The 27,112-nt window shown below is 32.5% G+C and overlaps 2 protein-coding genes across 3 annotated transcripts; one reads left to right on the top strand and one right to left on the bottom strand.

Annotated features, from left to right (window-relative positions):
- Positions 1 to 928: 928 nt before the first annotated feature.
- Positions 929 to 14,009, top strand: S1P (membrane-bound transcription factor site-1 protease). The gene is made up of 16 exons (XM_088188465.1): positions 929 to 1,243; positions 5,176 to 5,547; positions 5,617 to 5,716; positions 5,898 to 6,118; positions 6,192 to 6,332; positions 6,396 to 6,554; positions 6,619 to 6,706; positions 6,882 to 7,063; positions 7,128 to 7,292; positions 7,713 to 7,954; positions 8,341 to 8,546; positions 9,417 to 9,615; positions 11,538 to 11,742; positions 11,810 to 12,155; positions 13,389 to 13,592; positions 13,658 to 14,009. The coding sequence occupies exons 1-16, from the start codon at positions 1,037 to 1,039 to the stop codon at positions 13,903 to 13,905; spliced, it is 3,285 nt and encodes a 1,094-aa protein (XP_088044591.1). The 5' UTR covers positions 929 to 1,036; the 3' UTR covers positions 13,906 to 14,009.
- Positions 14,010 to 14,107: 98 nt separating this feature from the next.
- Positions 14,108 to 24,462, bottom strand: LOC148234269 (uncharacterized). Of its 2 annotated transcripts, XM_088188467.1 has the most exons (8): positions 24,205 to 24,462; positions 23,164 to 23,706; positions 22,648 to 23,099; positions 21,701 to 22,039; positions 21,401 to 21,631; positions 21,131 to 21,332; positions 20,454 to 20,583; positions 14,108 to 14,218 (listed from the first exon to the last, which is right to left on the bottom strand). In XM_088188467.1, exons 1-7 carry the CDS (start codon positions 24,385 to 24,387, stop codon positions 20,503 to 20,505), a joined length of 2,031 nt encoding a protein of 676 aa, XP_088044593.1. In that variant the 5' UTR covers positions 24,388 to 24,462; the 3' UTR covers positions 14,108 to 14,218; positions 20,454 to 20,502. The 2 variants fall into 2 exon arrangements, with proteins under 2 accessions (XP_088044593.1, XP_088044592.1); XM_088188466.1 differs by lacking the exon at positions 14,108 to 14,218 and having other exon boundaries at positions 18,036 to 20,583.
- Between the last annotated feature and the right edge of the window lie 2,650 nt (positions 24,463 to 27,112).

Here is a 27,112-nt window from a genome sequence, read left to right as displayed (position 1 = left end):
ATGGAGAGAGGGTCTGATATAATGTAATATTTAGCGACGATATTAATGTATATTATAAACAGTAATGGTCCTAATTTGAACTGTTAGGATCACCCGTCAAGCTGTATTAATTCATTATTAGAGAAGTTTCAATACCAGATAAGTACGACCTAGCTCGATTTTAATTAATCACCACGATATTCATCAGTGAGATTGGGAAAATTAGGTAAACTTAATCTGTGATAATCGATCAGAATTATATTTGTATAATAATTACTAATTCTGATCTCCCAGACATGATAGAAATTTAAAAACATTAAGGTTTGTATGGGATTCGAACCCAGGTCTCTTAGTTCAATAGTCTGAGACTTAAGCCACTCGTCTATCCTTGTTCCTTGAAATTTGAAAAGCAATATCACATTATTTAACGGCATGCAATTTGAGTATATGTATCAATTTAAACAGCTGAGTCAATATTTACTACCCACACAAAGTAGTTTAAACTCGTAATTCAAGAAAAATAACTCAAATCTCAATTTAAACATGCACTATGTAATGAATAATATGCAAGGCCGGTTTTTTTTGCTATACAAACAATACTTCAACGTTTTCTTTCTATTCTCAAAATCAAATTAATATGTTAATGTCATATTTTTATTATTCTAAATTAAATCATCGTTTACATAAAAGCATTGTTTATTTATATAAATGTTTTTGAAAGGAGTTTTGACTGTCTATACAAAAAATATTTTTTATTCAAACCAAAGTATTTGTTTAGATACATGGTGTGTTTGACGGTTATGATGTTTGAAAAAAATCAGTTAGCAAATATATTTACTTATTTAGAATTTTTAAGCATTTCAATGTGAAGGTATGTGTAGTTAAAAATCGTTGTTCGGCTTTATCTTGCTTGCTTCTTGACGGCGAGCAGACGTGCACTCGTTTGCCATTTTAAAAAGTACATGCCGCGCCGGTGACATTTCGCTTTGTTTATTTCACGATTTGGGACCGTAATGGCGAGAGAGCGTATTCTCCGCCGGCGCTTGCCGCAGTCGTGATGCTGATCACGTGGCTGCTGGTCATACAGGCGCTCGCATTGTCGCTGGCATCCAACGCGACATGCGGCGCGAGCGACGACGCCTCTCACCTAGAGTTCCACTTCGATACGAACATCGTTAAGAACGAGTACATCGTCACCTTCAAGGGTTACTACTCAGCTAAAGCCAGAAACAAGTTCATAAGCGCGGCCCTCGCCGTTTCAGGGGTAAGTCAGTAAAACTAGCTGTCAATTAAGGTGTAACACAAACGTCGCTACATAAATAAATCCGTTTTGTAATCGATTTCTGAAATAACTATGATCATGTAGTTATAATAAAATAAGTGCACTTGTAACATCTTTCCGCTATTTCGTTTATGATTTTTCACATTAACTGTACAATAGAGAATTGTAAACAGGTTCTATTATATATATTTTTATAAACATAAAATCACTTTTTACTCAAATATACTAAATAAACCCCATAGACAGATTTGAATGTTTTTCATCTTAACACATTGCAAGAGATCTTAATACATTGTCGCATGATCGACCAAGACCAAAAAATATTACAAGACCGACATTATCGATAGATTCTAATTTTGAACACCACAATACAAAAATAATTATAATTTCACTTTAAAATATTAAATTATTTTATAGGCTTAGAGTACGCTCGGGATATGGATTCCGGTTTGTAGATGTATGCGTGTACATTGTGGCCCAAAACAATTACGCTCAGAATATTATTTATTTTTTTATTTAAAAAAAATACATGTTTATTTAACGTAGAATTATGATATTACAAAGAGTCCTTTATAAATTGGTAGACATTATACTTTATTTCCTTGGATTGCGCGAAAAGTGGTTTTCTTTTTCCGAGTTTAGACATTATTCTAAAAATATTAAAAGAACCATAATTAAATAACCTAATCGAAACACAATAATACAATAAATTTAATTTTCATAATAATTGTTATCTTTCTTTTTAAAATAAATCCTAGAAAATATAATCAAGAACGTTCCGTGTCACACTGCACTTCAAAAATAAATAACAGCGATGACGAATCAACGAATGTCCTTGAAAAAGAAAGCGAGACAACGAAGATTCTAAGTCAATAGGCATACGCGTCTGTATCTTTTCTCCCTCTCATATACCTGTATGTAATACATTCGCAAAACGGAATCCTTATCCTGAGCGTACTCTAGATATAAATGATAAAAATACCAACAATATTAAAACACTGAAGAGCATAGGTCCTAGGTATTTACTTCGATAGATCTTTGGTTGTCGATGTGTAGTCGAGTTGAGTATGTATAGTCTGATTTTGTACTTCTTACAGGGCCGGCCCTAGGTTATTTGGCGCCCCAGGCAAAAACTAAATTTGCGCCCCCTCCCCTATTAATACTTTAATAACTCATTACATGAGCGCAAAAATATAATTCAAATTAAACTAATTTAATATTATATTTGATACCATACTCTTTTTTGTGATTGTGGGTATTTAAGAATTTGTAGTTTTATTTTCGTCGTGATTTTTTACGCGTGAAATAATCTAAAGAGTGCACAGTAGTAGATACAAAAAAATAATATCAGATTATATTCTTTAACAATATTGATTGATAATTTAAAGTGAATATTGCGCCTTTATTTGGTATCACGGCGCCCCACAAGATCTAGCGCCCCAGGCGATCGCCTGTACTGCCTGCCCCTCGGGCCGGCCCTGACTTCTTAATATACACAGACGTGTATATTAAGTGTCCGTGTTAGAGGGGATAGTAGGAATACGGCGTTTGACATGCCGTATTCCTACTATCATATAAAAAATAATTCACTTACATAAAAACACACATAGATTTTATTTTAGGATGAATAGATAAAAATTACGGGAGACGAAAAGATAGAGGGTGACAAATTTTAAACACATGTTTCCCTGAGAGAAGAAAAATATATCTAATTCTTAATCTAACATTAATATATGTAGTATTAATCCAGCTCAAGAGATGTCAGTAATACAATATTTATTTTCGAACATGACCTTTATCGTACCCCGCAGTCTATGTGCAGACTACATAAACACGTGAATTCTTTTGAGCCGCTTCCTACACCTAGGTACCTAAACCAGAGGATTCTCGTAGGCCGCTTGCAATGTGTTAATAAAAATGTAATTTTGATCATTTCAATCAATACTTGTATTTTGTCATCCGAAATTACTTATTTATCCATACGTCATAAGTATTTGAACCACAAGTTCTAATAAACTTTTGCCCTTTCACTATGAATTTCTTTTTGATAACTATTTATACCTTAATGCTTCTGTTCTGTTTCTTCTATTAGAGTGTTTCACTGAATGTTACTCCACAAATTACAAATTATTGAAACAATAAAACACACTACCTTGTGGATTTATATTGTACTGCATAATAATATTTTCTTCTGAATTCTCTATACTTTTGTTAACCATTTTTAACTCTTTTGCATATTTTTTTACCCATCAAACTCTACAGTAATCTCGCACGTTCCACTGTTACTAACCCTGTCTTTCACCAAAACGGTGACAAATCTCTCGATGCAGGAATTTAAGTAGACGTTATATATACAGATTTCGAGAAGGCCTCTCCATAGCGACCGGCCATTGAACGAGCCCCATCAGTGCACACGCCGATGCACTTTGTCCACTCCAAATTATTTTTCGTTACAAACGTGTCATGGGTCTCAAACAAGTCTTGAGTTTTTACGCTACCAGTGATGCTTTTATAGAACAGAAGGTCTTCAACGATAACATTACCATCCAGAAAACGTACATAGCAGATTAGATGTGCACCCTTGTTGCCATCCGTGGCCTCATCTAGTTGCAGCCCAAAATCCTTTCCTTTCATTTTGTCCATTAATTGATGATTGAGATTCTGCTGAATTCTTTGCTAATAGTGTTTTTGGACTAAGGTACCTTAGAAAGGAGATACCATAGATTTTTTTTGAAAAATTGTTGACTCGCAGCATTTGTGTGCTGGTCGACTTTGACCGTTAAATCTGGGAACAATTTGATTGGTTCAACGCTATGCCGGCGCAGACCACGCGACAGTATACAGTTGTATGTACTGGCTGGTTGTACGGCTGCATACCAGATGACTTGCCCAATACCAATACATACTGTACACGATAATACGATATTTAAGCGCCTACAAATGCTACTATATGCAAATATATCGCTTCGTGCCCTAGATGATTTTGCAGGTGTGCGACGCACACCTAGCACACATTGAGAATACGCCCCTAATATATATAAATATATGGATACTTATACCCCAGCACCTTTCTTTTAGGAGTGTTGGGATAAGATTCGCTGTGTTCTCACAAAAAGTTGTATGTCATTAAGCATTTCTTCTACTACTGACGGCTGCTGTCGACAATCAAACTATTCTTGAGCTATTCCAGTTTTGATCTAGGGCTAGGAAGTCCGCACTGGCCGACTCACCTATGGCTGTTGCCATCTGGCTCCCTAATATGCTGGCATTGCACATTGATCTGTTTAATGTCAGCTACGAGGAGTTGGTCTGGTTCGTATCATTTGATTTTAATGTTTTAGGATTTTTTTATTTTTCCTTTCTGGGTATTATTTTAATTATAGATTTTATTTTGTGTATTGAAATATTACATGTATTGTTTTCGAATATTGTGACGCATTGGGGTAACTTATTAGATTTCAGTGATCTTAATTTAATATAAATATGCCACATTGAACGAAGCAAGCAATGCATTGCTCAGTACAGATGTTTAGTGAACACACTTTTTTGTTGTTGTATATCTTTCAATTTTATATTAAAAATTCACGAGATTTATCGACCGCGTTAAGATAATTGATCTCAAGATGTCGCTTTAGCTTACTTGGGAGCATACTCTTGGGTGCTTAGCATACTTTTCGATCTCGCATCGTTGTTTACTTTTATCGAAGTAAAGCCAATACTAGTAAATTGTTTTAAAGTTTCTTTCCATGTATTATTTTAATTATATTTTTTGTGTATTGAAATAATACTATGTATTGTTTTCGACCATTGTAGCGCATTGGGTTAACTTATTAGATCACGATGGTCCTAATTTAATTCAAATAAATAAATAATGTTCCATTTTAATATTAATGCAAATTCATGTACTTTTACAGACTAAAAATTGGAAGATTTTAAATCGTCTGAATCCCGCTCAGAATTTTCCCAGTGACTTTGACATTATATCATTTGATGACAATGCTGATTCACGTTCGAGCATATCAGCACTCGAAGAACATCCATCGATCAAGCGTGTGACTTTCCAAAGAATGGTTCAACGAAGCATCAAATACATTCCTGTCGAAGAAGACGCTGATAATTACACCATAGATATAAACTCGGATGACTTGTTTAATGCTTCCTATGAAAATTACTTCATGAATGAAGATGATGATAATGATTGCGAGTCTTCCAGTTGTGAGTTTCACGGATGGCGGACATCTTATCATGGCCGGTCTATCAGATCGCACGGCGGTTTGTCTAGTCAGGTATAATTTCCGTACATCATATTTTATTATGTACTCCATATTTACTATTATGTAATGATGCACTTTTAGCCGAATTCAAACTTAAACGGAAGAAAACTGCTTAGAGTAGTGCCGCAGCAGATCACATCAGTTTTGCAAGCAAACGTTCTTTGGAGTCTTGGAATCACAGGTATGCTACATTTATTTATTGTTTATTAAAGAAAGACAGTTGCATTCTTTGGCTATCAAAATGAGATAAATTAAATGGACAATGCTTCGAGATATATTACTTCATTAGAATAGTGCAGAATAAATCCAAGAATCTAGATTTCAAATGAAAGCTTACTTTTATTTTAAAAAATTAAATTTAGGTGAAGGTGTGAAAGTGGCCGTGTTTGATACCGGTCTTGCGAAAAGTCATCCTCACTTTAAGAAAATCAAAGAAAGGACCAATTGGACCAACGAGAAGACCTTAGATGATGGCCTTGGACACGGAACGTTTGTCGCAGGTGTCATAGCTTCAAGTGGAGAATGTTTAGGATTCGCTCCAGACGCAGACTTGCATATATTTAGAGTTTTTACAAATAATCAAGTAAACACAATTCACCAATTTTTCATTTCTCGAAAATAATCCGATAATCTAATCTAAAAATTATTTTGTTTAGGTTTCCTACACTTCTTGGTTTTTAGACGCTTTCAACTATGCTATAATGAAAAAGATCAACGTTCTAAATTTGAGTATAGGAGGTCCCGATTTTATGGATCAACCCTTTGTGGATAAAGTTTGGGAATTAACAGCCAACAAGGTATTATATTACTCGAAGGAACTAATTTATTATTTACATAATAATATACGTCTGTTTTGTAAGGTGATAATGGTATCAGCTATCGGAAACGACGGTCCACTATACGGAACCCTGAATAACCCAGCTGATCAAATGGACGTGATTGGAGTAGGCGGAATTAACTTTGACAATCAGATTGCAAAATTCTCATCGCGCGGCATGACCACATGGGAACTACCTCAAGTGAGGTTGACGTTAAATAATAAACATATTGACGTTACTTATTGACAATGTTTCATTATCACAGGGTTACGGAAGAGTAAAACCAGATATTGTAACATATGGTAGCAGCGTCCGGGGATCGAGCATGAAAGGAGGATGTCGATCTTTGTCAGGTAACCGCTACGAATACACTTCTACTACTTATATCCCCTTTATTGATGGTAATAAAAGGGATTTAAATATAATATTTCCCTATTGGTGGTCCTAAGAATAAGCTAAACCTAACTAATCTATATAAATTTGTTAACTTCTGAAATGGATAGCTGTATAGATTTTTTTATTCTGTAGGAACTAGCGTAGCGTCTCCTGTAGTAGCTGGAGCTGTCACTCTGCTAGCCAGTGGCGTTTTGCACAAAAGCCTCACACCAGCCTCGATGAAGCAGGCACTCATGGCATCAGCGAGAAGATTGCCCGGAGTCAACATGTTCGAACAGGGACACGGAAAATTGGACTTATTGAAAGCATATCAAGTAAATCCTTATTTATCACACAATAATTATTTCGATACAATAATGTAATTTATGAATATTGCAGATTTTGAAGGGATATCAACCACAAGCTAGTCTGAGTCCCTCATACATAGATCTCACAGAATGCCAATATATGTGGCCGTATTGCACTCAACCTATATACTCCACTGGCATGCCAACCATTGTAAATGTTACGATTTTAAATGGATTAGGAGTATCCGGACAAGTGGTAAGCAAAAATATAACTTGTGTTTTCTATTTGCCAACGTTAGTCCTTCACCTTTTACTCACACCGAATGAGCCAGTTGCAGACTTGTTTGGGTCACTCAGTCTAATTAGAGTTCTTCCTCTGCATTCCTCAAAGTTTCAAATCATAACTGATCACCCCAAGTTGTTATGAGCATTCTTCTCAACATCCCAACTCGAAAACTTTCTCTTTATTTTTGATGGTTCAAGTTTCTATTGAGAAATATGAAGAAAATCAAATCATGATCCCTTCATATTATCGACTACTTTGCTACCGTTTTTTTAACACTGAACCGACGATTTTCACACGCGCCAGGCGAGAAATGGCAAGCAATTATACCCGCAAACAATGTGTTAAAGATGTTTTTATTACTTTAAATGATTTAATTTAAATGTTTTGTAGATGGATGTCCAGTGGTATCCGTACAGTGGCCAAAACGGACTAATACTCGAAGTTAGCGTATCGCATAGTGATATAATATGGCCATGGTCCGGCTGGGTCGCGGTTAGTCTCACCGTCAGGAGTGACGCAGGCCAGTTTGATGGAATAGCACAAGGACATCTCAATATAACGATCGAGAGTGAGCATTCGCCCTTAGAAAATGGATGCACCTCTACAAACACCACTTTGATGTTGCCCATCAGGTTTGGTTTAATATTTCCAATCAGGTGAATTTTTATGACTTCACTTAAAATACCTATAATGAATTTGATAGAAATTAAAGTGATGGTTTCAAACATAAAATAAAATATAATTTTGTCAGATGAAGTAGATTAGAATCACAGTCACAAATTTCAGTTCAGCATGTTCCACACTACGAACTTTAGTTTATTTGTAATCTTCGCTTTATTTTTACATGTAACTTGTTTTAACTGTTTAAGATTATACAGGTTAAAACAGAGAAATCAGAATAAATATTATATAAATTTGAATCCACAAACTTGCTTACCCTATCTTGAAAATAAGTACATTCCAAAATGGTCGTTTCAACAGTCAAACTAAAAATCTAATATAAGTTTATGTGTTCCAGAGCTAAAATTATTCCAACGCCTCCAAGCCATCGACGGATTGTCTGGGACCAATTCCATAGTTTGCGCTACCCTCCGGGATACTTTCCAAGGGACAACTTGAAGATTAAAAGCGATCCACTGGACTGGAACGCTGACCACATACACACAAACTTTAAGGATTTGTATCAAAATTTACGAAATTTAGGGTATTATATAGAAGTGTTGGGTTAGTATTGATTTTTTTTCTTTTATCCTAGTGTTTCTGATTCTCAAGAAAATAAATTTGACACCATTTCTCGAAATAAAATATGCAAATATATGCAAAAACCTACACATAACACACCCAACCTTGAGTTAGCCTTTGATTTGTTTTGTAAAAATCATTAGCAACTTATAAATGTTGTTTAGTTGTAGGCAATGCATCCATTTTTGTTCTTTTGCCAGTTATTTCGACTACAGTAATCCCTCATTATACTCGATGATTAATTTCCACCAATATGCCGCTGATAAAATTATAAAAATAGTGTGTTCCAAAGAACTGATTCCATACTTTCTGATTTATTTTGACTGCTTCTAAAGACTTTGCTCAACATATTTTGTAACCCAGGTTTTGACGAAATTTAAAAAGTGTTATAAAAGAATTATTTCTACTGTTGTTTATTTCATTTTCACTTTAAATTATAAGCACCAAACCGATTAAACTATTTAACTTTTTTTATATTTTAGTGCTTTTTCCGCAGTTACCAGTGTCAAATCTTCTCTGCTCAACTATTCATTATTTTAACAGGTTTTAATGTCACCAATAATAATTTGACGAATTCCACATTTTATACATGTATATTCTAACCAATCAATCTTTTTTTATAAAAACTATTATTTTACTGTCTCGTTGATCGAAATTCAGCGATTACTCATCTTCTTGTATATATTTTTGTAACATTAATTTTCGAGAAATAAGATATCAAAATTTTTACTTTCTCTTGAGATGAAACATTGTTCATTACGTTGCTTAGCGCATTTGTTAAAAACTTGTATTGCGCGTTTATCTTCATTATTTATGCTTTATTCATTCATAAATTATGTTATACACTTTCAGGCAGTCCATTGACATGTTTGGAATCAACGCAGTACGGAACGTTGCTGATGGTGGATCCTGAAGAAGAGTATTTTCCAGAAGAGATAGCGAAACTCAAGAAGGATGTAGACAATGGTCTGTCAGTGGTTATATTCGCTGATTGGTACAATACATCTGTTATGAAAAAAGCTAGATTCTATGATGAAAACACTAGACAATGGTAAAGCCCTTTTTTTTAAAAAAAAAAAACAAGATGTCCCTAAAAAGAAATTCAGTTTTTAATACTGTTATCCAAAAGCAAACATATTGTATATTACACTGCATAAAAAATAATTAAAAAAGTGAATTTCCCCATAGGCCACCTTACATAAAAGCACTAATAGTCAGAAATAAAAATAGTAAAACTCATAATTCTGGTTCGAGTGCATGTTGAGCATCGTTTTCTTTTAGGGGGCGGGGAAAGACTTCTTCTTCCTGGGAAGAAGAACGAAATCTTTTCAGCTTGTTTTGGATGCTGGTTGGCATTCCAATGGTTTTCAAACTTCTTCGGCTCAACTACCCGAATGTACTCTTAGATTATTTAGTCTTGTAGCTATTTTCTATGCAAGTATTTCGAAAATACGTACTTTCAAAAATGTGACGAGTTCGGGTGCAATGAGTTTATCTGAACAAAACTTGAATAACTTTCCATAGTGAACGTCAAGGACAAAATAAATAGGGAGATTACATAGAGCACGTCAACAGAGGCAGTTAGTGGAATAGCGGCAGAGTGAGGTCACAAAATGTCCGCGCTGTGCCTGTCAGATCAATTGCGCCCGACAGAAGGTTAAACGATTAAAGAAATATACATACAAATACACCTGATAGGGGACAATAAAGCAGCACAATTAGCTTTTGTTTTTGCCGGTAAATACTGATGTTTAAAAATCTCCACTATGCCTGTTTCCAATGCAGGTAGGGAACGTCTGTTCTATCATTAAAACAAATTGCTGAATTAAATTCAAAATTATTTTTCTTTGTTAACCACATAACAGTTGGTTTTTGGTAAAAAAGAGTGTTCATAAATTGTCATTTGAAAAAAAAAAAAAAATTTTATAGGGAAAATAATTACCAAGCAATATAAATAATTACCAAGTGATATGTTTCTAAGATCTCAAAAAAAAAATCCAAAAAGTTACAATTTATTCAATATTTTTTTTTTGTATGATAAATTTTAAAACATTCAATACACAACCCTACGTCACAATCCGGGTAATAATATCTACTCTCTTTTTAAATTGATCAATTCTGTAAACACCACCCATGAAATTGTAGTCCCCAACAAATTTCGGAATTCTTTTCGAATCTCCCCTTCTCTCGATCTCTACCATTTTTGGATTGTGTACTGTTGAAAATAATTTTACGTCCTTTTTATCCTTCCACTTCATTATACAAACTTTCCCTCTCTGGTATGCACATATTTTTCCACTCAGGGACATCCCCACCACTAAAACAAGTCAAAACATGATGAGCCCGAACGTCATTCGGGGAAATCACTAACAAGTCAAAACAAGTTTAGCCCGAGCGTCGCTCGGGCTAGTCAATACACGATCAAACTCCGCGCCAGAGTCACGCTCGGGCAAAACTGTCAAGTGGTTAATATACTAAAAATACAGAAGATTTTTCACTGATTACAATGTTATTTATTTATAATATATTATACATACATACCTTGCTCAAATCAAATAATTAGTATTCTTGAAAAATAATTATTCTCACACAACAAAGCGCGTTTTAAACATACTAAACTATATTTGCGTTAACACAGTCAGTTCGAGAGTTATCTGTTTCATTATTATTCATAATTTAAAAAGAGATGCCAAGTTTGCTCCTACTATTAGCTCTAAAGCACACAATACGGATATACGTTTGATATACTTTTCATTACTCCGGTTTATTTTTTGAACACATTTATAGAAATTATTTTTTTTTCTATAAATGTGTTGAAAAAATAAACCAGAATAATGATAAGTATATCGAACATACATCCTTCAGTGTGCGTGCAAATACAGTGTAGTCCCCAGATTATATACATTACACAGTACCCATTGGAATTGATGGTTTGTGAACAGAAATAATATTTTGTTTGTATTAATATTTTAGGTGGATGCCTGAAACTGGAGGTGCAAACGTTCCGGCTTTAAATGATTTGCTTAGCGTATTCCAAATAGCACTTGGGGATCGTGTATTCGAAGGGAATTTCAAACTTGGCGATCATGATATGTACTATGCAAGCGGTACCCACATTCACACATTCCCATTTCAAGGGGTCTTAGTTTCGACGCCTCTTAAGGATCAAGGAAAACAGGTATGTATTTCAATGTCAATATTGCATCTAAATTGTTAAATTTATTATTTATATATTTTTGTTAAAGATTCTAGTCTTGGAAAATATGGATATAAAAAATCAAAATCAAAACGAAGAAATACTACAAGTGCCTATTCTCGGGCTGCTGCAGACCAATCCGTACAACATATACCCAAACGATCAGTTGTCAGATAATATGACGTATGTCAACCAAACCATGGTAAAGCCCTTCAAAAAGAATTCGGGTCGAATAGCAATTTATGGCGACTCAAATTGCTTGGACAGTAGTCATTTAGAAAAGGCTTGCTTTTGGATGCTCGATGCCATTTTAGAATATACGTCCACGGGACATATGTCCAAATTATTTTTGGATAACAACCTACCTCATAGAGAAGTCAACATAATTCCATCAGGTATTTTTCTTGAATAGTTGTAAAGGATGTTTTTTAGAGGTTTGTTTTTCGAATTAGCAACACTTTTTCCAGCAACGGCCAATTTGATAGCTGACAACTGATTTGTGCTATTTGGTTTGTCATTTCACCATGAATAGACTTATGCCAGAACAACACTTGCAAATTGTGCAAATTTATTTCAAAAATCATTGTTCAGTTTGCGAAACTTTGCGCTACGTCCATTTTACAGTCAAGTTAAACGTCCATCCAATCAAGTAATTCGAATAACCATGGGTCGTTTTCGTACCATGCATAATCTAATTGCTAATACGCATCTGCAGAGACACCGTACAGTGCGTACGAGTTGTTTCTGCTGTAGAGCATAGTATTGAGTAGGACACAAATGAGTCAATTCACCAATGTGCATAACAATTGGAATATGTCCATCCATGGAAGATTTTACGGAAAGATCTTGGTTTACGAGCTTACAAGGTCCAGCTAATGCAAGAATTGACACCGCTTAACCATCGTGTGCATCGTACGTTCAGTGAATGGGCTGAAAACGAGATTGTTCTTGATTATCGCAAAATTACCACAATTTTGAGACTCCGTTACATCCATAAAAAATCACTGTTTGGTGTGCTTTATGGGCTGGTAGAATCATTGGTCCATATTTCTTTTAAAATTATGCCGGCCAGAACGTTACAGACAATGGAGAGCGCTATAGATCCATGATTACTGACTTTCGTTCCCCAATTAAATGGCATTAATATGGAAGAGCTTTAGTTTCAACAAGACGGCGTAATATGCCACACAGTACGCACTACAATCAATTTATTGAAGGAAACATTCGATGAGTACATAATTTTGAGTAATGGACCTGTAAATTGGCCTCCAAGATCGTATGATTTAACACCTTTGGATTATTTTCTGTGGGGATATGTGAAGTCGCTAGTATATGCCGATAAACCAGAGGATGGACGATTCGGAAGCCAAAATTCCTCGCATTATTGCCGATATACGGCCCCAGCTGCTTGAAAATGTATCGAAAATTGGACTTCCACATTACGTATTATTAGAGCCAGCCACGGCACCCATATGCCCGAAATCATATTTTAACACCAATGGCATAAAATTATCTCTCCAATAAAGTCAAAACCATGGCCATTACCACGATTTTCTATACCTCTAAAAAAACATCTTTTATATATCGCAAAATTATGAATACTCATTATATGAAACTTTGTGTTTAAGAACTGCCACAACGAATGAAAGATAACGGGCTGCATCACTATTCGAGAGTATTAGAAAACACTCAGGGTGGTGGCACAAGGCCTTTACCGTCTTGCAATTTACAACAAAAATTGATTACGGGTAGTCCACTGAATATTACAGTTTCTCCTTCGTCATCACTCTACAAACCTCATCATTTACTAACAAAGAACGAACCTTTGAAAGGTAATTATCTAGTTTTATATCATTAAATACAGCAATCTGTATTTAACTTATTATTTGTATTTTAGCGATATCAACGTCAGAGAAACACGATAAGTCTGATTCTGAAGGCGAAGCTTTATGGCTGTGGAGAAACAATCAAATAGTTAATCGTCAGCATTTGATAAGTTCATCTGATGGTCCATTCACATGGGCGTCCATTGCTCTAGTCTGTTTAGCAGTTATTGTATTCTGTTTTTACGTAAAGTGGAACTACAGAAGAATCTCCGGCAAGAGGAAACGAACTAGTCGAATCTTGCAAATTATAGGCTTCTAAACAAATCATTCCATTTATTCGTTATCTTTATATAATTTATTACTTGAATGAATTTATGTTAAATACTTTATATACCAATAAATAGATGTTATAGTTTTTGAAAATTATTTTTTATCAATCTGTGCTTTTTATATAGTTTTAACCCACACATAAATTGTTATTAAAGAAACTACATGCATATTTACAAATAAAATAATACAGCTTCATATTTATAAATATATTTTGGTAAAAAATCTTATAAAAATCTTATATTATTAATAATCATTAATTATCCAGTCATAAAGCGCAGATTACAATATATTCTTCATAGTACCTGTTAAATCATAATAAAAACAAATCGTTAATTGAAGTTTGTAAAATTTTAAATAAGCAGCAAAGCAACGTTACTTGATAATCAATAATAATAAATGCACAGCAAAAGTTAATATGCGTTGCTTATTATTTATCGCTGGGAATAATAATTGTATCAACACAGTAACTATTGTATTTAAACAGTTGTCAGTGCTTATAATGTGTATATTATTTTATGAAATAGTATTTCAACTATTGGTACAGTGGAAAAAACAAGGAATAAGTACATAATAAAAAAATTATTAATAATATTCTCAAAATAAAATAAACGTTATGTAAAATGATTTGTAGAACAAATAAAAGCTCATCAGAATATATGAAAGTTTATTAAGTGTTTAAGAAATAATAAAGTTTAAATGTAGTGCAAAAGAATTGTATTAATTTAAGATCAATTAAATACATGTACCTAAAAGGTGAATAATTTTTTTGTTTTTTTTTCTTAAGTTGGAAGCAAGATCTATACAATACAAATTTAATTAACACTTAGCTTAGACAATTTTAGTTTAGAAAATAATCTATAATAATTGTGAGTTGCAAAAGAGATGGCCATTTTAAGCTACTGCTGTGCCTTTATATTCCACATGTTGGCCATTCTTAGAACTAACTATATGGAACACTAGAGCAGTGTGAATTTTTATCGCACTTTTAAAATATTAATTTGACTCGCTTTTGTTCGTTTCAATGCAAATGTGGATTTCATTTAGTGCAATTTCACACTAAAAAAATCTAGTTGAAAACATCAAAAAATATTTAGAAGCAATCCTAGATATCAAATAAAAATGTAAGCATACTATGAGGCGTTGAAAATATTAAAAGCGAATTTAATTGCTTTCATTTGTCCATAGTCATCCAGCATTATTTATTATTTTATAAACCTTTCGAATTATATTCTAAGGTCGAATTTTTATTATATTACTCTTCGAGATTTGAGGAATATTATTATGAAATAAAAAAATTGACAGTTGTTTAGTTCGACCTTAATATTCTCAACGCCTCATGACACAAAAAATAAAACAACATCAGTCTTCGCTGAAGTTTATTTTTCCTCATTTAAAACAGCATCACATAGTAAAAAAATACATATTTTGTTTACAATTAAGACATACAGATTATAAATAATCAATCTTCATAAACAAATTCATACAATGATCATGTGAAGTAACTACATCATAAATTAGTGAGTTTTATAGTGATCGCAGTGCTTAACTTAATGAATTATTTAACAGATGCTTTTGTAGCTATGTGTTCATTATGTACAATGAAAAAATAAAGCTCCCTTTAAAATATGTTTTTGCAGTTTCGAAATAAAAGTATATATTTAACGGGTACGTTGATGGGTTGCTTACCAGTTACATGATATAGCAACGATTAGTTTTGCTATATAATGTTACATACCATCAGTATGATTTGGTTAGTTATTTTTAAATAAATATAAACAAATTGCAATTATATTTATTTTAAAGTGAACAATAAAAAGAGTAAACCACTAATTAAACCTACAAGGGAAAAAAATACATGAAAATTTGAGGTGATAATCTTAATCATTTCTAAAAGACATTAAAAAGTACATTATTCACCAAAACTACAAATATTTTTAAATCATTAATTTAAAAATAAAAAATCTTAATATGAGGTACAAAAAAGACATTAACCTAAAAAAAATCCTATAAAGATATATACATATAGGATGACGAAAATCATTATTTCAATATTGAATGTAAAACAGATCAAATCGTAGCAATTCATCAATAGTATTTAATTCTATTAGTATCAATGTATAAAATATATTTGAAAATATGTTCATTAAAAGTGAATATGTAATGATAAAACCATTTTTTTTTTGATATCATCACATTAACCAATTTATTAAAAGAATCTTTAGAATAGTACAATAAAATGTTATTAGAAATTCTTCAAATGCGTACGTGCATGAAATCAAAATAACATTGTTTTAATATAGGAAATAAAAAACACATTAAACCATTTAAAAATTAAAGATTTTTTTATAGGAAAGTATGTAAAAAATAAGAAGTTTGACAACAAATCATATATATATATAATTCTAAAATAATTGTTATAAAGCTACAAAAACAATTAAACAAAAAAGTACTCTTTAATAAGATTTTTTTCATATGTTATCATAAAGGCATTGTTTTGATATTGGATGTAAAATAATCCATTAAGCAAATAAAGCAATTTTTAATAGTATTTTAATTTAAATATTTGATTGAGGTATAAAAAATTTTATAATTTCCTAAGACTATGAATACTGTCTGAATTCTAAAAAAATCAGGTGATAAATCAAATAAAGGATAGCTTTAAGGTTGAAATATAAATATAAAAAAGATAAAACAAATCTAATAAAAATTACATATCGCTGGCAGAATTTTGGATTGTTTAGTTTTATTATAATTTTGCATTATAAATATACATACATCAGGCACTAAAAAGAACAATAAACTCGAAATAAATCATATTTGCTTCACAAAAATCCAAATATTTGTGTATACTATGAATATCCCAACATTTGTAGTAGGTATCCACAAATCACTCTAGAAATATGAATAAATACTAAAATGTCACTCTTTAAAAACCGCAAGCAAACAAACTGATTTTATCAAGTGATATAGTGTATCACAATTTTGATGAAGCTTGGCCATAGCCCATGCTGTTAAGGTGTATTACCGACTTGATTTTATACTTTATGGTAAGTGTCTTAAACAAAAATAGAAATTATATGAAAGGAATTTGAAAATGTAGTTTCCATAACCAACAAAAAATCTCCCAACAATGGCCACACAGAATCAGAATCAGATATTTTTTTTTATAAAGTTTTATCTCTAAAATTAACGGATTTATGAGTTTTTGAATAGCTGACATTTTTTCAATTTTTCAGAAGTTTCAAGAAAATCTGATTTTAACAAAAGCAGTTATCGTGTCATAAACTGTTATATTATATAAACATTTCTAGGGTAGTTTTATAATAGTCAAAGAAAGTTGACATGAGACCTTCTGCCATAGGTAATAATAAAAATCTATAAAATTGATTCTCTGCATTCTGATAATTATATTTGTTTGATTATTCATATTTGTTTAAGCTTACCATTTCTAAACAGGATTCAAATTAACCCTGAAAAATTTATTTTCACAATCATTAGTGCCACGTAAAGCTGGTATTTCTTGTAGTCCTTAAAAATATTTTATTATTAAAAAGAAATAAATCCATAAATGAGATATTAATTTTTCTTCCATACAATAAGCTTTTTGTCTACACACAACTGATCAACAAGATATGTATAAAATTAAACGTTGATCGCGTTCAGGGTGAACTGAATACTGTAGTATGTATTTGCTATTGACCTCTATTGTATAATCTGCTTCATCATAGTGATTTTACTAAAAATGAAAAAATATCATTTGCGTAAGACACGGAATGAAGCAATCTACATGTGAAAATAGTCTGATCTGAATGCATATTTTCAATTTCTCGATTTTCGTATTTTTTCTTTCGTTCTAATTATCAGTTTAATAATTTTAATTCATTTTTTTAAATTTACATAGATTGAATCTTCTTCAATGTTTTATTTTATATTATATAATTATAATTTTATTGTACTTTAACATATTTTTTTTAACTTAATTTTAACAGTGATCAGTTAAGTATTATTTTTATAAAATATTCAGAATAGGGTGCTAGTATTATTGTATATTGTAACACACTTAAACTTGCCCGTTATTTTTTCTTGTAATATAGATAAAAAATATAAATAAAAAAAGTATTTTATTTTAGTAGCAAAAATAAATGCTAAAATAGACATTCATGTTACTTTTTCTTTATTTACTTAAAAACATTAAGTTTACAAACGAGAATAATAAAATTAAAATAAAAAATATACAAAACCAATGTTTCTAATACTGTTAGTATTAGAAAAATACTTTTACAATTATTTGGTGTATATTTATTACAAAAATAAATTTAAAAAATAAAAAAAGTTCTTGCTTTGCTCATATCAAAACTACAATAAAATGTAACTTGTCAAAAATGAAGACGAATATTTATTTTATAAAATTATAAACATGACTAAGAACAATATTCAGACTAAGTATCAAAGTCTCCGTTTCGTATCGATTGAGTAACGATAATGATCGATAATTTTCGATAATGACAACGATAATTTTTCATTATCGATTATCGTTCAATATCGATAATGAACAATAATGAATTTTTCGATCGATCGATAATGAACGATATTACCATTTGTTTATGCGATATTTGGCGGGACAGTACAAAATAAAACAATGTTAACCAATGACGCGCGAAATTATGCGCCCTTACAATCCCCAACGTAGAAGACTTCACGTTTATGGCCGAACTAGTCCTGGTACTAGAAAAAGTTAAAGATGTGGGTGAGGGACTTTCTGATGATGATTCACTGACCGCGCAAAAAATATTCACATTTCTCTTATCTTGGAAAAGTGCTCTCTGCTGATCTAACACAACTCACGAAAGAATTCATCACTGAATTTCAGAGACAAATGGAACGAGTTTTGTCGAATCCTAGCCTTGAAGAGCACCATGTATGTATGTCTAATCTACTTTACCCGTATTAAAAGAGACCTCTTACTTAGTTCAATAAGGAAGAGTCCACTCTAAGAAGATTTATTGACTCACATTCATCGTCTCAAGAGGTCGAACAGGAAACTGGCATCAACACCTGCCCTCGACGACATGGATTTCGTGGATTAGTTGGTGGCTGAAAAAGCTCAGCATGAGACTCTGAATCGGACAAAATCAGAGGTGGAAAAGTAGTGGGACTCCTTCAAGATTTATCCCGGACCTTCATCTTATAAAATTGATGTATTGACCTGGTGGAAAGGCTACAACGGGATCTTCCCGTTGTTGGCGGCTGAAGCCAAAAAATGGCTTGCTGTCCTGGCAACTTCGGCTCTAAGTGAACGGGTTTTTTCTGCTAGAGGAAACCTCGTAACATCTCAGAAGATAAGGTTTGACCCGTCAAATGTTGAGAAGATCCTCTGCATACAACTGAATCACAGTAGAGCCCGTATCACTAAATACAACATTGGGATTCCTATTGTTGAAGAATTACATGTCGGTGAGAGGGATGATGAGAGTGTACCATCATTTTTAACCCTATGAAGTCGTGCTGGTTCTGCATCCAGTGCAGCAAGTAAGGACTCCAGCAACACTATGAACATGACTCCAAGAAAAACTCAAAGACAGTTACCGAAAACTTAAAAAAAAAGGTCCAAAGAATTGTGTATGATCCAGATTCAGACTCAGGTGATGTTGTCAGCATTGGTCCTTCAGACTATCAGTGCAAGTTACACAGAATCAGAGGCAGTTACAGAAACTGATTGAAGACTTATCGTGCTGTAAACGCATCAATGCATCTTAAAAAGTGATTAAAATAAGGTGAATTTTTTGAAATTATAATATTTGTGATTTTTTGGCTTTAAAGATTAAAGTAATATTTTTATTATTTAATGTTCTGGTCATTTTAATTTATAACTGGTAATTTCAGATAATTTTGTAATAATAATAATGTATTAAAAATTTTTGAGGTTGTACAAAATTAAACAATATTTCTATTAATATAAAATGATAATATTTATATTAAACGATATTAATCGATAACAAACGTTGTTATCGATTAATATCGTTCATTATCGATTACACAAACGGTAATATCGATCAAACGATAAATTTCATTTATAGTTATCGACCATTATCTATCCAATCGATAATATATTTTTTTATCGTTTCGTTAATTATCGATTCGAACATTTCGCTTCTTAATTCAGACTAATATATTTCGTTATCATGAAGATCTGAATGGGATTTTTTAATACCCAATTTTGTGGTTATGTACTTCAAAGGACAATTATAGTTATATGGTATCAATATAAATGGCAAACAAGGAAGAGATACGGGAGACGAATAGAAAGTTTCAGAACTCACTATGCTTCTTCCTAAATATGGATCGCACAACAGACAGTGCAATTGCGTTCAAAAACACATTTTATAAAAAATAATACGATATTTTTTATAAAAAATCTTTTATAAACATACATAATGTAGCAGCAATTTTTTGCAAATTGATAACTTGTACAAAACGCTATTTGCAAAATCACTTAACATTAAAAGTGCGCAAATTAAAATTAAAATTACAGTATACCTTAAGGAAATAGCAATTAATAATCGTTTTAATGATAACTATTCAACTCTCAATGACTGGACTCGCTTTTCGGTGTCAGTAAATTGGCTGATGAATGACTATCATCCATTACTAACAGTTGAGTTACGATCTGAAATTAAAAAAAAATAAACAAATTAATTAATTTCACAATGATTCTATAGATTATCAAATTGTCGATTGTAAAGACTTTTAAAATGTAAAGTGAAAGTATAAATTAGAGCATGCATTTTCCTAACTGTATCTAAATACATGTATTACTAATTTAAAGTATTAAATGTAGGTATTTATATTTCTACATACTTTACCGGCAAAAGGGTTTTTAAGCCCAAAATACAATGTATTGAACAGCATTGAGATTATAAGTCTTATGAAAATTATCTTATATATCCCTACAAAATTTTAAATATTTTTCTGTGCATCTTTACATTAATACATATACGTGGTTGGTTTATATTCTCAAATATAAGCAATTCTTAAATAGAAAAATTAAAAAATTTTTCACTGTATGGCCCAATATATAATATTATAATTTAACATACAAAGAAATTTTGTTGTTTTTGAACACAATCAAATTAGGTTTTGAAAATTTTTTATTCTAAAATATGGATTGCAAAATTTTGAGAATAAATTAAAATTTTAATGTAACAAGTACTGACTTGAATAGGTTCAGACTTCTTTTCAAGTTTCATCTGGTCCTCCGGTATGCTGCTGTGAATTTTGAAATGAGTTTTCAATGCAGAACTCTGTCTGAAAGCATGTCCGCACATAGTACACACGTAAGGTCTTTCACCAGTGTGCGTTCGAGTATGTGACACCAGATCATTTTTTTGCGCAAACGCTTTCTCACAGTAAACACATCTAAAAATGAAAATAAAATTTAAATCACTTTACCGAGTACACTTTATACTTCTACACTGATAACACACTTGTACGGTTTTTCTCCAGTGTGTCTTCTACGATGGTTTTTGAGTGTTCCGAGAGCAGTGAACCGCATAGGACAATAGTCACACTGGTAGGGTCTCTCTCCGGTATGAATTCGCTTGTGCTTCACCAACGAGCTTGAGGTGGTGAAACCACCGCCGCAAATATCACACACGAAAGGATGAGCACCACTATGCTTGCGAGTGTGAGCGTCTAACTCGCCTTTGGAAACAAACCTAAGAAAAAGAATACTTTTAAAACGTCGGAGCTGTTAAATTATCATGAGAATCGGAAAATAGACATACTTCTGATCGCAGCAAGCACATTTAAACGGCTTAAATCCTTGATGACGCCGTAGATGCTCTTTTAAGTTTGTACTCTGACTGAAACCTCTGCCGCACATTGAACAAAGAAACGGCTTTTCTCCTGTATGAGTCCTGATGTGATCCTTGAGCGTAGACAAAACATTGAATCCTTTTTCACAAAAGTTACACTGATGTTTTTTCACGCCTTTGTGATTCGATATGTGCAAATTCAAACTGTCTTGTCTGGCGAAAGATTTTGGACAAATATTGCATGCAAATCCTTTATCAGTGGAGTGTGTTAGAATATGATTGTCCAAGTGACCTTTACGTTGAAACTCCCTGTAATTAATCATATAATTTGAATTTAATAATTATACACACAATCATTACTTAAAAATTATATATAAAAAGGAGAGGGTTAAAATTGATAGCTGGCTCAATTCTATGCTCCCCCCCCCCCCCCCATTCCATTTCATACACAGAAAATCATATATTTCTTGGGATACTAACTTTTTCGTTAGCGAGAATTCACAGACCGGGTTGATTATTCTTTTACTTATTCAAAAACTATTAAAGTTAATTGTGCTGCTAATTATAAATATTTAAATTAAATGAAAAAGATATTGCGAAAGACGTTATTTTTCCCCCAGAACAAAAACTTGAATGGTTTTTTGTATCCAGATTATAAAATTTCATCGTAATTATTTTTGTGACAAACCTATAAATTTAATTTTCCCACATTAACTGTTCTAACTAGGACTGAAGTTTAAAATGCTATTAAATTTCTTTATAAAAGTAAAACAAATTTCAGATGTAAATAAATTATGTTTCAATTTAGATTGTTAATAATTTTAACAAATGTACCAATACAAAATATGAATCCTCTCCCAAGTAGATATACCCTTGATGGAAATTGAAGCGTCACTCCTAAATAAATACGCACATACCTTTTACACTGGTCGCATTGATAAACTCTGGAAGATTGTTCTTCATGCTTTTTCAAATGGACGTTCAAAGACTCTAGTTTTCTGAACTTCCTCTCGCATTTGGTGCATGAATATGGTAAAGGATATGAAAGGTTGTCTCTTATTTCAGCTCCGTTATTAACAAGCTCTTCGTTTGCTTTACTGCTGTGTCTCTTTTTACGCTTTTCCTTTTTGCCAATTCCATTAGATTTTTTGCGCTTCTTCGACTTGCGACTATTGTCGCCGTCCAATGAAAATTGTTCGACGGTTAACGTATCCACTGAGTTAGCATTTTCACCGTTGTCGATTATACTTCCTTCCGGTTCAGACTTAATATCCTTTGGCTTCAGAAAGTCTATTTCATTATCAGTCTCTGATTCCTCTTGTTTGTAGTCGTTATCCAAACAGTCGTCTACACTATTATTAGAGCTAACCTGAAACAAACACAACAACAATTACAATTAACATTCAATTTAACTTATTAATCGACATATTTACATTTTCATTTAGATCGTTAGCAAGGAGCTGTTTGTTAGCATTTCTGACTTGGCATCTTTCAATATGAGACAGCAGTTTTCTTTTTTCGGTAAAATTCTTATTACACATTTCGCATGTGAATTTTTCAGCAGGAAAGGTTTCTTCGCCATTGGACGCTGCCACGTATTCCGGATGATAGTTTCTGACGTGTTCCTCCAACTGATTGCCAAACGGAAATCTTTCAGTACAAATACCACATTGATATGGACCATATATGTTAGAGTTTTCATTTTGTTCTACATCTATGTACAGCGTTTTGCCTTTTCTGAAAATGTCCTGAGACTCATGTTCGACTTTAACATTATTTTGGAATAGATAAGCAACGTCCACACAATGTTCTAATTCTCTCTTAATCGGAATAGATGGCTTTTCTTGATAGCAATTTAGTCTAGATTTAAACAAAGATTCACTTCGTTGGCATTGTTCTTTGAAGACTAAAGCTGATTTTGCTAGACTGATACAAGTTTCGCAGACATAATGTGGAAGTCCATCGCTCTCATCGACCTGATATGAAAAAAATTCTATTACAAAATGTTTTAAAAAGAATACAAAAACAAAAAAACAGGCTATTGGTAAACTTGGTTATGTTCCTGAAAACAGGCGATCACTTTGAGCTCTGTAAAAGCATTAGCAGTAGTAATATAGAAAATAATAAATTTTAATTGGGAAAATAAACACAGCTCAGAGACAAAGTGCACCAGCAAAATCATAACTTTGTAATAAGACTATAGTTTTTAATGAGTACACTCTACAATTCAGTTAATTGATCATTTTTATAAATAAATAAGCCAGCAGCAGATTCTATAAGTTTTTAGGACCTAAATGACAAAAACACGTATAATTTAAATTTATGGAAATTTCTATTGTATACTGTTGATACACGCGTTTACTATGTGAAGAAGAAGACAAAACGAATGGGAGATTGATGGTCGTTATATTTAATCGTTTTTTTTATTTTTAAAGAAATAAAGAGGTAGTTGCCATGGTTTAAAATAATAGTACTTTGATCTGAGCGACGTATTCGATGAGCTCAGGTAGCGTCTTTTCCATGATTTGGTAAGTGCCGAAGAATATGTACTGGAGGTCGCTCGACTCGGCCATGCATGTACGGCACATGCCCACTGATGTCATAACGGGCGCCCCCATGGGGCTGACGCCCGGAGTCACGACAATGTCGCACGCCATGGGCCCCCTTAGAGCGTTTGCCCGGTTCGGTAGGCCACCGCACCCTTAGCTTCGCCTTTCGGAGTTGCCATATGTAACGAAGGAACGCGATGGTGAAAAATAGTGTTGCCAGCAACGTACAAATAAAAGAAACTTATTACGATGCGAAATTTCGGAAGATACTCATAAAAATATATTATTAGAAAACAGAACAGTACTAATATACAAACATAACAACATTATTTATTTTCCATAAGGCCGCTATCTCACCGCGACGCCACGGCGACGTAGCCAGTAGCGTCTCTAGACGCAATGTATATAATTGTTTAGTGTATCTGACCTGGCTACGGCTTGGCGACGTTGCCCATTCGGAAGCATCACTAGCTCAAACGCTCCTCTATGCCACGCTTGATGACTGCGCTACGCTGGCGACGCTTCTAAGAAAATACATACGTTATGATATTGTTTTATAATTTTGAAAAATATATTTACTTTATCAAAGCTTACAATAATAAAGTGTTTTTAGACGACGATACAGTATTAACATGCTATATTTTCATAATCTTAAACAAGCTTTATAATATGACGATTAATAATATTATGCGAATAAGCCTAATAATTATCAAAGTTATATTCGTAATTATAAGTTTATTATTAGTTTTAGATATTCTGGAGTCAATAAAAAATCTCAATATATAGAATCTAGAGCTGATGTACAACGTTTTATTTGAAATTTTACTTCTTTTTAATTTTCTTCAAAACAAACATATACGTGTTGTACAAACTAACAAATTAATTCGTCAGACGATTCGATTTGTAGAAGCGACGAAAGAACGTAAATAAAAAATATGTTAGACACAGAGATTACGATTAAGGTGATGCAATTAAAAAATGTGAAATTAATAGACAACAGACCAATTTCACTAATTATTTCAGGTAAATTTTTAGGCAGCATTGTGAAAAATATGAAAGAACGACTAATAACAAAAAATATCATATGGGGGCCGATTTACATTTAGATTTGTTATGGCCAAAACTTGCCGGCACTTGAGTAGCACTGGGGTGGCGGTTATTCTCTACATTAGCAATCTTCCGGGCATTCGGACGCGTCGTATCGCGTCCGCTTTTTGTAAGCCATATAAACTTCATAAATCTTCAATAAAATACTACTGCAGCGGCTCAATCTGTGTTTATTTGTCACCCGTTACCATCACGTCGCCAAAATATCATCGAACAAATCTACTTTACAAAGAGATGTATGTTTAAATGTTGTGTCCGAATTAAATGTACTAGATATCGATGACTGGCCAGCAGCTATAAAGCCAGGATTCAGTGAAAATTTGAGTATTTGGAGAGTCTTTTTACAAACTTTAGGGACGGTTATGCTGACGAGTGGCAATTAGACACAGATTGAGCCGCTGCAGTAGAGTTTTATTGAATTAAAGTTGTTGCTTACATGGTTAAGAGAGGATGCGAGACGATGCGTCCGAACGCTCTGAAGATTGCCAGTGTAGAGAATGATTGTCACGCCAGTGCTACTACAGTCTATTTTTTTAAAAGAATCAATCGACAATAACAAATGCACGCGGGGTTCACGTGATCGCTGAGTACAGGGCTAAATCAGAAAAAATAAACGACTTTTTTTAAATAAATAAAACACTTCATTAATTTTAAAAACATTTACAATTAGAAAACACGTAAAAACTAATACTAAGGGCAAGGATTATAAATAAATCATATTTTAAATACTAAATATAAAACAACTTAATGGAATAAAGCAAATAAAATCGATTTGAGGAATCAATTCTAGTTTACATTAATAAAAATGACTGAATATTTAAATTTATCACATTATCTAATTCCCACATATAAATTTCAACCATATCCTTAACATGCTCAACACATTTTTTTCCTTATTTCTGGCGTTATTGCCAAAAGCCCCATAAAATAATTTATACATTTCTGCATATTTAAAATTATTATGTTTATATACTTGAATAATTCAATAAATTGATTTTTTATACACTCCTGCCTTTGTTGATACTTTGTCAATAATTTGGTTGGGATTTTCCAAAATTTCCCTTTAATATATATTTAAAATAGTGTTTTTTTTTAATATTTATGTGATTTCTTTTAGTCCGTTTTTTTTGGAGGACTACAGGGGTTAATTTTAGTAATGGTGTCCGTAAAAGACATTTTTACACTTAAAAAATTCGGCAACCGTATGCACACGCAAATAAAATCTCGCGAACAGCAAACCAATAGTACCCTGTTGAAATAGTATTTGGGGGTGGATCCGTTCAAATGAACAACTAAATTGAAGCTTTCTGTGAAGAACACTTTTTGTGAAAAGAAGAAGTTTTGGCCATAACAAATCTAAATCGGCCCCCATAAAACTATTTGCATCATTGTATGAAAAAACTTCATACGTATTTAATAAATTTATCTAAGCTAATTTTATATATTTGTTAATTAAAATTTCTATCACATAACTTGCCTTGCTATATAACATATTAAATATAAAATCATTTTTTGAACATAAGATTTTTTCAGATCAAGTATTCATTATAATGATATACTTTGAATTTTGCATTTTATTAAATATGTAATGCATTTAAACCTACCTTTTTAAATATAGATATAATTTAAAATGAAAACTGCTTCTTTGTATAGCAAACATTAAGTTTGCTTTTAAGCTTTAATAAAAACTAATCAAATCAGGTTTCTTTTCATGAAAAACTAGTTT

Source organism: Plectrocnemia conspersa, unplaced genomic scaffold, assembly GCF_051122295.1.
Source record: "Plectrocnemia conspersa isolate PC_06_02 unplaced genomic scaffold, ASM5112229v1 ptg000006l, whole genome shotgun sequence".
NCBI classification, from domain to species: Eukaryota; Metazoa; Arthropoda; class Insecta; order Trichoptera; family Polycentropodidae; genus Plectrocnemia; species Plectrocnemia conspersa.
The sequence above is the reverse complement of the archived record's forward strand: the minus strand, read 5'-3'. Positions and strand labels throughout refer to the sequence as shown.